This window comes from Artemia franciscana, chromosome 2 (genome assembly GCF_032884065.1).
Source record: "Artemia franciscana chromosome 2, ASM3288406v1, whole genome shotgun sequence".
Taxonomy (NCBI): domain Eukaryota; kingdom Metazoa; phylum Arthropoda; class Branchiopoda; order Anostraca; family Artemiidae; genus Artemia; species Artemia franciscana.
The window spans coordinates 3,664,696-3,678,049 of NC_088864.1; the positions used below are offsets into that span (position 1 = coordinate 3,664,696).

At 32.7% G+C, this 13,354-nt stretch overlaps 1 protein-coding gene across 2 annotated transcripts in view; it reads right to left on the reverse strand.

The window, feature by feature from the left end:
* The window catches only part of LOC136036121 (DNA-directed RNA polymerase I subunit rpa2-like), a 121,523-nt gene that overhangs the window by 20,643 nt on the left and 87,526 nt on the right, over positions 1-13,354 (reverse strand). For both annotated transcript variants that reach the window (XM_065718142.1, XM_065718151.1), the window contains exons 14-16: positions 10,663-10,842; positions 3,730-3,995; positions 1,938-2,073 (exon numbers count right to left, since the gene is read on the reverse strand). In XM_065718142.1, coding sequence (XP_065574214.1) covers positions 1,938-2,073; positions 3,730-3,995; positions 10,663-10,842 — 582 coding nt within the window. The remainder of the gene's footprint in view (positions 1-1,937; positions 2,074-3,729; positions 3,996-10,662; positions 10,843-13,354) is intronic.

A 13,354-nucleotide genomic window follows, 5' to 3' on the forward strand; every position in this document is an offset into this window, starting at 1 on the left:
CATAATAAAAAAAAAAAAAAATAGGTACCCTTTCCTACGAGAAGTTGCCGTTACTATCTGTGTAGAAAATATTCCTCATAATTGGAGCCCAAAGACACTACTGTAAGGATTTAAGACGTTGTTATGCTTATTACCAAGGAATACAAGGAAACTGTTAATGTAGAAAAAGGTAAAGGAAGACCTATACCTAATAAACAATTAAAAGACATCACTCTATCAATCCTATGAAACGTTTATTATAACAAAAGCCAGTTATATCTAGTCTAACTATTCTCCGGAGACAACTGTGAGTACAAAGCATCGAGAGTTTAAAGAAAATGTTTGTGCCAATTGAACAGTAGAATTGGTTTGAATTAAGAAAAACTTATAAATAGGTCCATCCAAACTGAAGATATCTATTCTTTGGACTAATTTTAGTGGATGAATTATCCTGTTCTCAATTTTCTCTCCAATTATCAGCATATTCTAGTTCATTTCAGCGTTCTAGTTCATTCAAGTATTCAGTTCTAGTTCATTCAAATATTTTCTCCTGTTCATTTCATGTTTTTCTAGTTCATTCAAGCATTCCCATTATCAGCATACTATTTTCCCATTATCCCATTATCAGCATTTCCATTATAATGGGATTATCCCATTATCCCATTATCAGTATTCCCATTATTAGCATATTATTATCAGCTCCCATTATCAGCATATTGGTTTCAGGCGTACAGAAAATGATCAGTGAGTAGTAATGTAGACAAATAATTTTTTCTTCTTTTATGGTTTTGGTAATAGTTATATAAATCTTTTTGTGACGACAAGTTCATTTGTTCATTTGCAACATTTACTTATTAGTATTAAAGCTTTAAATATATTCATAACTTTATTTATTAATATTTTCAAACATATTTAAAGGCATATTCCCATTAATCATGTTAAAAATTAGTATATGAATTATCTGGTACGTCCGGATTGACTCGATGGGAGGTGCCAGATGTAGTCCATCCGACAAGCGTAGAGCTTGAAAAAAAAAATGTCGAGAATCTGGAAGATACAGCCAGATGGCATAACAGTAGGACATTGCATTGACATGTTAAGAAAAATGAAAGGAAGTAGTCAGTCTAGAATCGTCCCAGCTAATGAAAAAAAAAGTGTTTTCAGCTGAAAGTAAGGAGTCACATTAAAACTTAAAATGAACAGAAATTATAACACATATGATGGGGAGGGGGGAGGGTTCATCTCCCATTTGTATGAAACTACTGATATAAAGAAAAAGCAAGGAGTATTTGTCGATACAAACACGGAGAGTTTTTTCAAGGAGTATTTTGTCGAATTAGGCAAAATTAACCAGAATAAATGACAAGGTCTGGTAAGTGATGATGTGAACACATTTTAAAACTACCCAAAGATGACTCTTTGTGTCGTAACTGCCCCAGAAGCCATTCTCCTCTCTCCATTCCCAAATAAAAATTATCGGTACGTCCAAATTGGCTCAAAGAGAGGTGCCAGATGTAGTTCATCCGAGAAGCATAGAGCTTGAAAAAGAAAAAAAAAGAAAAAAAGAAAGATTGTCAAGAAATTGCAAGATGGCGCCAATAACAGTAAGACATTGAATTGGCGTTTTCAGAAAATGAAAGTAAGTAGTGAGTCTAAACTCGTCCCAGTTAAAGATTAAATAAAAAAAAGGTTTTTTCAACTAAAAGTAAGGAGCAACATTAAACCTTAAAACGAACGGAGATTATTACATATATGAGGGGGATGCTCTTCCTCAACACCTCGATCTTTACGCTAAAGTTTTTAGCACTTTTAAAAAAATGCTTCTTATTGTTCTAATTAAACTAACATAGTGTTTCAGGAGTCGTTCTTAAAAGAGTTGGGACAGAATTCATCCTCCTCTCCCCATTCTCCTAAAATAGTACAAAATAAGGAGAGAAAAAAGGTAGCTGTATACTCACAGGATAAGAGGTAAGTAAAACAAGAGACTTTCCTTCGTTAAATACTCGATAGTTAATAACTCGCATTCCAGACTTTTTCTTCTTTTTTACAAAACGAATATCTTCCACTTTAGTTTTGGAATCAGTATAGTAGTATCTAGAAAAAATAGCTGTGTAAAAAATTGACGTTTACCGAAAATAACCACAATCAATAACCACAAGTAAATAGAGGCTTCGAATGAAAAAGGTTTCATTTGTGACAATCATTTGTGGAAAAATACAAAACGAATAGGTGAAAAAACTTAATTAAACTGCATAGTCTGACACATTAAAACGAGTTTAATAGGAATGAAAAAATTAGTGGCACAGCCCAGAGTGCAGCGTTATTTAGAAGGATTACATATATTCTAAGCAATCTTAATTTTTGCTTATCAAAAGCAAAGCTTAAGACTTAAAGATTGCCCCACTTAGGTCTTTAAGCTGGGAGATTAAATGATAAGATTAAATCTTAATCTACACCTTTTTGAATATAGTATTAAAATTTAGTTTATTCTTTTTAAATGTGACGAAGTCAATAAGACGAAAGGCGAATTTTCTCCTAAAGACGAGCATTATCTTCGCACAACAAATCTGTTGAGTGAAGGGGAAAGGGAAGAGATAGAGAGAGAGAGAAAGAGAGAGAGAGAGAGAATTGTATCCTGTATAATAACGTGTATATATATATATATATATATATATATATATATATATATATATATATATATATATATATATATATAATGAAAAGAGAAATCACCAATTCAGCAGCACAAACACATAAAAAAAGAAAGACAGAAGGAGAAAAGGAAGACTGTTTTCCTACATTAGTGATTAATAAAGATCAGTACTTGAATAAGGCCTTAACCCTACTCATCCATACAATCACACAGGCCAAACAGCATGGCCATACACAATCAACCATAAGGAATAATCCATGGACAGGCAGTCGTGTCGTCAGTAAGTATAAGTCGTCATTTACCAAATAAAAATAACAATAAAAAAAGACAAATAATTCAGAGGCAACAACCCAACACAAGGGCTCATCAGGAGAATACACACTTGCCTATAGGGTTTCGGCACTTTAAATTCCCTGCCCAGGCAAGTGGAGTGCCTAGCATAAATTCCCTATGGTATCCCCGTGCTAGGCATCACCCCCAAAATATATGCCTATGAAAAAACAAATGTATAAAAACAAAAAAGTATATAAGTATTTCAAGATAATTCTTTTGGTATTTATTTAAAAGTTCGTTATAATGAAAACTAAATTTCTTAAATTGCCAAGTTAATTTATTTGCAGAAAAACCTCTTAAAATCAATTTTTGGCTTAAAATTTTACATCTATTTTTAAAATCAATATAATTACTACAAATCCTTGCATGTCTGTAAACATTACAATTAACATAATAAACTATGGTGTATTTGTTGTTAATATTATTAACCTACAGCGTCAAACTTGGCGTCAAAACATAATTTATGCTGTAGGCCATTCAATTTGGCTCCTTCATTTAAAATTTTCCTTTCATTCAAAGCTGTCCTTATCCATAAGGCTTTATGATATAAAACATACATAGGAGAAAAAGAACAAGATATAACATAACAACAGCTTGACATTGCCTACGTATTTCTATCCCACTAGATAGTAGAGGCTCATAAGAATGTAAATTTGATTCTGGTCTGTGGATTGTTTCTAGCTGACAAATCATAGACTATTTTGTGTTCTTTCTTTAGGTACCACAGAAATGCGAAACAACTATAAGATAGAAAAGCGACCTACGCAAAAAGTCTTTCATGTTCTCCAATAAGGCGTCTTAAATGAGGAAATCCATTAGATGTTAGTTCTTTTTTCAACTCGGCTGCTTCCAGGGGAGGAAAACTTGCCAGTGCATTCAGTGGAAATCCAAAACACCAGCGACTGGGCGAGGCCTTTTTCGGTATCAAATCCTTTAGATGGTATATTTCATAAGAGAATTGGTGAGCATGAAAAAGACCTCTTTGCACTGATGACTTATTGAGAATTATACTATCTTCCATGTTCATACCCTACAAAAGAAAACGAATTGTATATTCCACTATTAAACAATACTTTTTATTATTTATACAACTCTAGAATTTATTCTTAAATTAGTATTATCAAAATTACAACAATATTGCATCAGAATATATTTCTACATATATAATGTAGCATTTTCCCTAAAAATAAAACTATATAAGGTACACTATAAAAATTACTTTCTGAAAAATAAAAATTAAGCATAAACAACTGCCTTAGTTCCTACAGGGTCAACCAGGTAGATGAAGTAAAGACAATACTAAATACAAATTGGGTAATATACTGAGTTAGATTTAAAAAACTATGTACTGCCTGAGCATCCAACTGGCAGGATAAACAATAGCTAAGACCACAAATGGCACTTGAGACGAGGTCAGAAGAGCCAAGAGCAAAGACCTCATATGGAATGAGCTCTAACAAAATTCTAAGAATCAATAGATTGATTTAAAAGGAAAATCAGAGGTTTAATGCCGGTCAGGATTTAAAATAAGAGCTCTGAGTCACGAGGTCCTTTTAAATATCAAAATTCATTTAGATCCGATCACCCACTCGTAAGTTAAATATATCTCAATTTTTCTAATTTTTCCTCTCCCTCCAGCCCCCCAGATGGTCGAATCGGGGAGAACGACTTTATAAAGTCAATTTGTGCTGCTCCCTGAAACGCCTACCGATTTTCATCGTCCTAGCACGTCCAGAAGCACCATACTCGCCAAAGCACTGAACGCCACCCCCTAACTCCCCCAAAGAGTGCGGATCCAGTCCAGTTACGTCAATCACGTATCTACGACATTTGCTTATTCTACCCACCAAGTTTCATCCCGATCTCTCCACTCTAAGCGCTTTCAAAGATTTCCAGTTCCCCCCCCCCCAATATCAACAGATCTGGTCAGGATTTGAAATAAGAGCTCTGAGATATAGGTTATTTCTAAATATCAAATTTCATTAAGATCCGGTCACCCGTTCTTAAGTTAAAAATACCTCAATTTTTCTAATTTTTTCAAATTAACAACCCCCAGCTCCCCCAAAGAGAGCGGATTCAGTCTGGTTATGTCAATCACGTATCTAGGACTTGTGCTTATTCTTCCCACCAAGTTTCATTCCGATCTCTCCACTCTAAGCGTTTTCCAAGATTTCCGGTTTCCAAGATTTCTGTTTCCCCCTCCGACCCCCTATGTTCGAAGATCCGATTCAAATTGAAAATTGAGCATCTGCGACATACGATCTTTTTATATATCAAGATTCATTAAGATCCGACCACCCATTCTTAAGATAAAGATACCTCAATTTTCACATTTTCCAAGATTTGCCCCCCCCCCCCAATGTCACCAGATCCGGTCGGGATTTAAAGTAAGACCCCTAAAGCACAAGATCCTTCTAAATATCAAATTTCATTAAGATCTGATCACCCGTTCGTAAGTTACAATTACCTCATTTTTCTAATTTTTCCGAATTACTCCCCTCTCCCCAACTCCACCAAAGAGAGCGGATCCGGTCCGGTTATGTCTGTCACGTATCTTGGACTTGTGCTTATTTTTCCCACCAAGTTTCATCCCGATCCCTACTCTTAGCGTTTTCCAAGATTTTAGGTCCCCCCCCCCCAACTCCCCAAATGTCACCGGATCCGGTCGGGATTTAAAATAAGAGCTCTGAGACACGATGTCCTTCCAAACATAAAATTTCATTAAGATCCGATCACTCCTTCGTAAGTTCAAAATACCTCATTTTTTCTAGTTTTTCAGAATTAACCCCCCCCCCCCCCTCAAACTCCCCCAAAGAGAGTAGATCCGTTCCAGTTATGTCAATCACCTTCATTTACACACTAAGTCTTTTTGAAGGTAACAAAGGATAATATTAAGATAAATCACAATTTATAACAAAGACTCCATCTTTATGTACAAGATGATATGACGTGTATCTTTTGACAAGGAATATGATGCAAGAGATTTTTGAAAAGTTTCTTCTCTGAGGTATGACGCCATATTTGACTGATTCTATTTCCTGATTATCAGTTGTAACCAATATCCTTGGAAATAATAAATTTCCTGACTATGTAAAATACAGCCCAGATGAGTATTAGTGAGTACAGCTTAATGGGTTACAAGTCCCTCAAGATTCATCTTCTTGACTGACATTTTGACTTCTTTTCCGAGAACTTAGTTTCTGTCACTGATGAACACGGCGAACATGCACAACATACAATGAAATTTTAAAGCTTTATGTTATACCTATATATTTTATATGTGTAATTATACCTTGAACTAGACAGTGCGTTAATTAGTACTCTATTCAGCAATATTTGCTCTACAGTAGATTGTATGCGAGTTACTTGCCTTGAACAAAATAATAAATTTGAACAACTTGCCTTGAACCTTGAACAACTTGCCTTGCCTTAAATATATATACAAGTGGTTAATGTCATATATCTCAAAAACGGTGGGTAAAAGAGACAAACGGTTGGCATATTTTTAATCTGTAAATAATTTTTTAAACATAATTTTTTTTTAAATATTAAAAAATATTTAAAAATCGTCTTAAAAAAAACTGTTGGATAAAAAGATGCGTTTTTTGCCAACCGGTGATATCATAGGGCAAAAAACAAACGTGCTTTCTCGTATTTTGCCTTTCCATACCCGTTCAAGTTTTGAATAATATTTTAGGACATCGCTATTCTTTTAGTGGTTCAGTGTAGTGTATTTTACGCACACTTTTTAAAATTATTTTACAGAATTACATATCGTCGTACTTAAAACTAAATGCGTTGTCTCGTAGCCTGTTTTTCTATGCACGTGCTCGCTCTACGTCTCATTTTAGGATATTCAAATATTCTTTTTATATTATTATTAGGATATTATTTTAGGATATTCTTTCAATGGTTCAATGTTTTTTGAGAATTATTTTTCGTTCTTTCATAGTCACATATCATTTTGCCTATTATATATTATATATTATAGACCTGTTTATCTTAACGGAGGAAATTTAAAGGAATAGTAAATAGGGCAACTTTCCATATGCTACCAAAGAGAATTATGTCTTTTATACTAAACTAGTTCATATTAATCAGTTACAATCCTCGAACCAAATCTTTTATTTCACTTATTATTTTATTGTTTTAAAAATATTTTCTTTATTCAAATCCTCGAATAAAAAAGTTTTTTCAGCTCGTAAAAAATACCATATATACCGTAAAAATGCTCCACTATGACTAACTTCCAGAATAACATTCATTCACACTGAAACTTTTCGAGGGAAGAATTGAACATTTTTTTCTTGTGACAGCTATTTTCAATAGTTTGTGAATATGAGCTAATATCTTAGGACCGGGAGCGTCTCAGGGAGAATCTTAACGAGCTACCTAGGAACACTCAACAGCACTCACAAATATTTCTATTGGGAAACTGATGGTCAGAGGTGCCAATTCACGAAAATGTAGGAGGCAAGGATATGAACGAAGAAAAAACTTTTTTTTTAATCTAGGGTAAGAAAACTGGCATTATTAATTACCAATTACCAATTAAAATTGTTAATTGTCATTGCAATTAGCAGAATCTTCCCATGACTATTTTCCACCCTGAAACCTTGCAAATACAATTTCTGGCCACTTTCTTTTATTTCTTCCGTTAACGCTGAGCGTTAAGTTTAAAAGTAATAAAATAAAAACTTTACGATTACACAATAATCTTAGAATTGTGTTAAGAAAACGCCAATATTTGGAAAACTTCGGTACCCACACTGCAATTTCCGTATGCAATCTAAGTTGACAAAGACTTTTTTTTTACATATCGGTAATTTACATGTCGAATCGCTGTACGAGAAACAAATGCGGAAACAGAAGCTCCCTTTATGTCAACAATGCACCGTATTTGTATTAAGCCGTGCCTTATATACATGAAGCATGAAGTATTTGTATGAAGGGTGCCCCATATACAGAATAATTCGTAATTGTTTTATTTATTGATGTTGCTTCTTACTTATAGTAGAAAAAACTTGTTTTTCTTATTACATTTCTTGGCCATTTTCAAACCATGCAAGGACCCTCCCTCCCCTGTATAAAATATTCCCTGTAAACTACTTCGGAAACATTTCTCCCCGCGGAAATTCCTCCCCAAGAAAAATCCATCCCCGCGAAAATCCCCTTACCTCAAAAAAAATATGTATATTTCTCAATAATAAATATTATATGCGAACAATGGGAAAATTGCGTGACGTACAACTCTTTCCCAAGGGACTATGGGGGGTCATGTCATTCCCAAAGGTATAGTTATTAGACCTTTCAACTATACTAAATCACATGGCTATCTCAAAGTTTTGATCATATATCTTTGGAGAAAAAGGTGCATGGGAGTAGGGCTAGTAGCCCTCCTATCTTCATGGTAACGTAAAAAGGACACTAGAAGTTATGATTTCCGTTCGAATGAGCCCCCTCCCAATCTTCTAGGACCATTGTTTCGATATGATCAGTCCGGAAAAAGCGACAACGAATAGATTGCATATAAACACAACGAAGAACTTTTTTTTTTTTTATTAGCATCCCATTGAAATTCAAACCATTCAAAAGACAATTCAGGCAAGTCCATTACACAATATATGTGAAAAATGTAAAACCTGAAAAACTCAAGGAAATTTAAATATAGCTTTTACGCTTAACATGACCGTCTGACAAGACTAAGTTATTCATAGGCATAGACTTCGTGGTATCTATCGTCGTGGTATTTTAGGTTTTCTTTTTAATGCAGTTTCCTCCCCGTGTGTTCCCTATCCTGCCTTTCTTCTTTGAGATTTTAAAATCTGCGATTTGTCTTCGACTCACGTTTGCTGTTTTAAATATTTCCATGGATATAAAAAACCAAAACGGCTGGCGGGTAAGCAGGAACGCGCGACGGGTAGTATACCGCGTATACTATATGTACTATATAAAGTATACCCGTATATTTATTATATATACTATATAGTATACATATTTATATGTATTATATATGAAGTATACCCGTATACCGCGCGACGGCTAAGCTAGTATGCCATTGCCATAAAAATGTTATTTTACCACGAGAAAGTTACGTATAAATGTGGGAGTATAAGTATAAATGTATAAGTATAAGTATAATATATAAGTATATAAGAATATAATAATATACAATAATATATAATAATATATAATGTATATAATATATAAGAATATATAAGTATAAGCGTATAAGTATAAATGTCTGCTTCTCTACTTGAATGAATTGCCTCGTTTCACTTCATTTTACGTTGTGAAACGGATGTAAATTTTACTTGGTTTTTCAATATGTTTTAGTAACACTTAACTAGTTTTGAGACTTAAAATTAAAGAGCCGTTGCAAGTAGTTAGGATTAAGAGGGATATTATTATTTTAAGTCGGAAAAATTTCTCTTTATGAACAACCTTTTCCCTTTTTTTTCCAGAATTTCAATTGTGTTTGATTTTTTATTCTTGTGTTTTTCTTACGTATTTTATTCAGTTATGTTATTAAGCCTATGCTTTGTTTGAATTATTGAAATATTTCGTTTTTATTTTGTGATTCCATTTATTTATGTTATATACACCTCAATTTTGAGGGAAACAGATAAAAAAATAATTCAGCTTCTGCACAAAATCGCAGACTTCGCACAGGATTTTATTTATGTGGGACAACTTCTTTAACAGACGAACAGAATGAAACAGGTTAATTACAAGTAATTGACACAAAAATATTAGATTATTATAAAGAAATTAAATGTACCGGGCAACCCATTTCATTTATGTATGTTAAATACTCCTCAATTTTGAGAGAAATAGATAAATGATAATAATACTAACAAAATATTTTCAATGATTGTTTGAAGACATAAAAAAAACGGCTCCCACATAGAGAATCAACTTCGTGAATATTTATATTTATATTTATTTATATTTATATAAATATTTATATAAATATTTATATAAATTATTTATATAAATATTTATTTATATAAATATATTTATATTTATTTATATTTGTTTTTCCCTCTTGAACCACAGTATTCGTCTTGCATATTTTATGAAAGTAATATGTAATATAACAGCCCAGTGTAGCCCAGGTAATATGTAGCCCAGTGTTGGACCTTCTCAGCAGCTGGTACATGCTGAATGTCCCTTTTATTGAATTTAAGAAGCAAACGGGGGATTTTGGAAAAAAAAAAATTTTAATGAATTTTCTTAAAGAAAAAATTAAAATTTACTTCAGCAAACATTCATGAAATCAAATTGAAGTAAATGCCAAAAATAAATTATTGGAATCTCTTTTAGGTGGCTAACGTAGGAATTTTATTAGCTAACAATTTTTTTGGTGAAACAACCTCAGGTGTGTAACATTATGAATTTTTGTACCATCACCCTAGGAAAAAGAAAAAAAATGTAATTTAGATCTTTTCATTATTATAAGAACAACTTTTCGTTCAAGTTCAATTTATTTCAGACAAAAACCTAAAAACTAAATTACTAAAAGCCGCCCCAAAACAGGACGCAAAAAAGATACTAAATTTTTTTAACTTTCCTGCATGTTTGATTTGCAACCAAGTTTATATAACTTTTACAACGTTATAAATAAAAGTATTTTAACCAGGCCAGATTTCACTGTAGAATGGTCACTAAAATAAATGGAAAATAATGAAACATACCTCAAAAGGCATAAGGGCAACAATGCAATTTTGACCCTGAGGATACTCATCCATCCTCATATCAGACCAATGTTGAGGTCGAACAAGAGGTTTGATCGGAGTCTCAAGACGCAGCAGTTTCGAAGGTCCCAGCCTATCCGATATACCAAGAGACGGTGTGCCCATTGCCTGCTTCATCATCTAAAATTTTGACATTTTCTTATTATTGAAACAAAACTAGTAATGACCAGAATTTTAGTTTGGACAATAAGGCTATCCAAGTTTTAATTCTGGGTTTCGTCATCAATTCACACATTAAAAATAATATTCAAGCTAAAATGTACACCACAGAGAAGATTCTACCGTGTCTTAGTTCATTAGTCATAAGACGATTAGAACATCCCTTGCTTTACTCTCCTTTCAAACCAGTAGACAATCCCAACCGGTAGCCGGGTGTTACTTCAATACTAAGATGAATAAAAAAATAAGATAGTTTTCGATTATAGTGTTATCCACCTTATTACCCAAGAATAAGGATCCTTATTACCATTATTAACCTTATTCATGGTAACGCTCAGAGATCAAGGATTTGAATAGCCTTTAAGTAAACTGTTATTACCGTTATTTACAACCCGGTCTATTACCCTTATACCCCATCTAAGAAAATTCATTGAAAAGGCAGATCTAAAACAACCACGTAATAAAATATTAACTTCATTAATTTCACAATGCATAACGTAGACTCGCCATATCATTATGAATATATTTAATATTTTATCCAAAATTACTGTTTAAAGTTTCATTTTGGTATTGCGCAAGGCGACTATACTCTGCTCCTCAGCACAAACATGCACTGAAAAAAATGCCACCCTTTGGAAATGAGTATTTTTGTAAATTATTAAATAGCTTTAGAACTGACATTTTATATAATTCATTAAGGAGTCATTTATTTAGCTTTATAGTTTAGTTACTCATAAATTAATCACTTTCAATTAATCTCTAAGATATACACCTATTAGAAATGTATTATATACATCAACTACAACAATAAAAATCTTACGTAAATTATATGGGTAGTTTAAACCTACAAGTACCACTGTCAGTGCAACGCTGCCCAGTTCAACTAGAAATAAATAAAAAAAACTAGTTTTTTTTTAACTGAAAGTAAGGAGCGACATTAAAAATTCAAACAAACAGAAATTACTCCGTATATGAAATGGGTTGTCCCCTCCTCAACGCCTCGCTCTTTACGCTAAAGTTTTTAATTGTTTTAAAAATTAGAATTGTGGCAAAGAGTCAAACTTTAGCGTAAAGGGCGAGGGATTGCGGAGGGGAAAACCCATTTCATATACGGAGAAATTTCTGTTCGAATGTCGCTCCTTACTTTAAGTTAAAAAAAAACTAGTTTTTTTATCTAATTTCTGTACGTTTTTGAATTAATGCATGTTTGATTTTGGCTCTCCGCACATAAATTATTAAAATGAAATTTGCATACTAATTCTATTTTTGGCTAAATGGCTTTCTCTTAATTTTGATCAGATGATTTTGAGAAATAAGGGGTGGGGAAGGAGGCGTAGTTGCCCTCAAATTTTTCAGTTACTTAAAAAGGTAACTAGAACTTTTAATTTTTAACGAACGTTTATATTAGTAAAAAATACACGTAACTTAAGAATTAACTTACCTAACAAATTTTTATATTCTTTTATTTTTATTATGTATATGAGGGGGTTTGTCCCCTCGTTAATACCTCGCTCTTTATACTAAATCTTAAGTTTTGTCCCAATTCTTTAAGAATGACTCCTGAATCAGAAAGGCCGTAGAATAAGTAGTTGAAATTACTAAAAATACTTTAGCATAAAGAGCGATGTATTTATCTCCTTCTAAATACCTCGTTCTTTATGCTAAAGTATTTTTAGAACCCCTCATATGCTTAATAATCTCTGTTCGTTTTAAGTTTTAATGCTACTCCTTACTTTCAATTCAATACTCCTTACTTTCAATACTTCAATACTAAGATGAATAAAAAAATAAGATAGTTTTCGATTATAGTGTTATCCACCTTATTACCCAAGAATAAGGATCCTTATTACCATTATTAACCTTATTCATGGTGACGCTCAGAGATCAAGGATTTGAATAGCCTTTAAGTAAACTGTTATTACCGTTATTTACAACCCGGTCTATTACCCTTATACCCCATCTAAGAGAATTCATTGAAAAGGCAGATCTAAAACAACCACGTAATAAAATATTAACTTCATTAATTTCACAATGCATAACGTAGACTCGCCATATCATTATGAATATATTTAATATTTTATCCAAAATTACTGTTTAAAGTTTCATTTTGGTATTGCGCAAGGCGACTATACTCTGCTCCTCAGCACAAACATGCACTGAAAAAAATGCCACCCTTTGGAAATGAGTGTTTTTGTAAATTATTAAATAGCTTTAGAACTGACATTTTATATAATTCATTAAGGAGTCATTTATTTAGCTTTATAGTTTAGTTACTCATAAATTAATCACTTTCAATTAATCTCTAAGATATACGCCTATTAGAAATGTATTATATACATCAACTACAACAATAAAAATCTTACGTAAATTATATGGGTAGTTTAAACCTACAAGTACCACTGTCAGTGCAACGCTGCCCAGTTCAACTAGAAATAAATAAAAAAAACTAGTTTTTTTTAACTGAAAGTAAGGA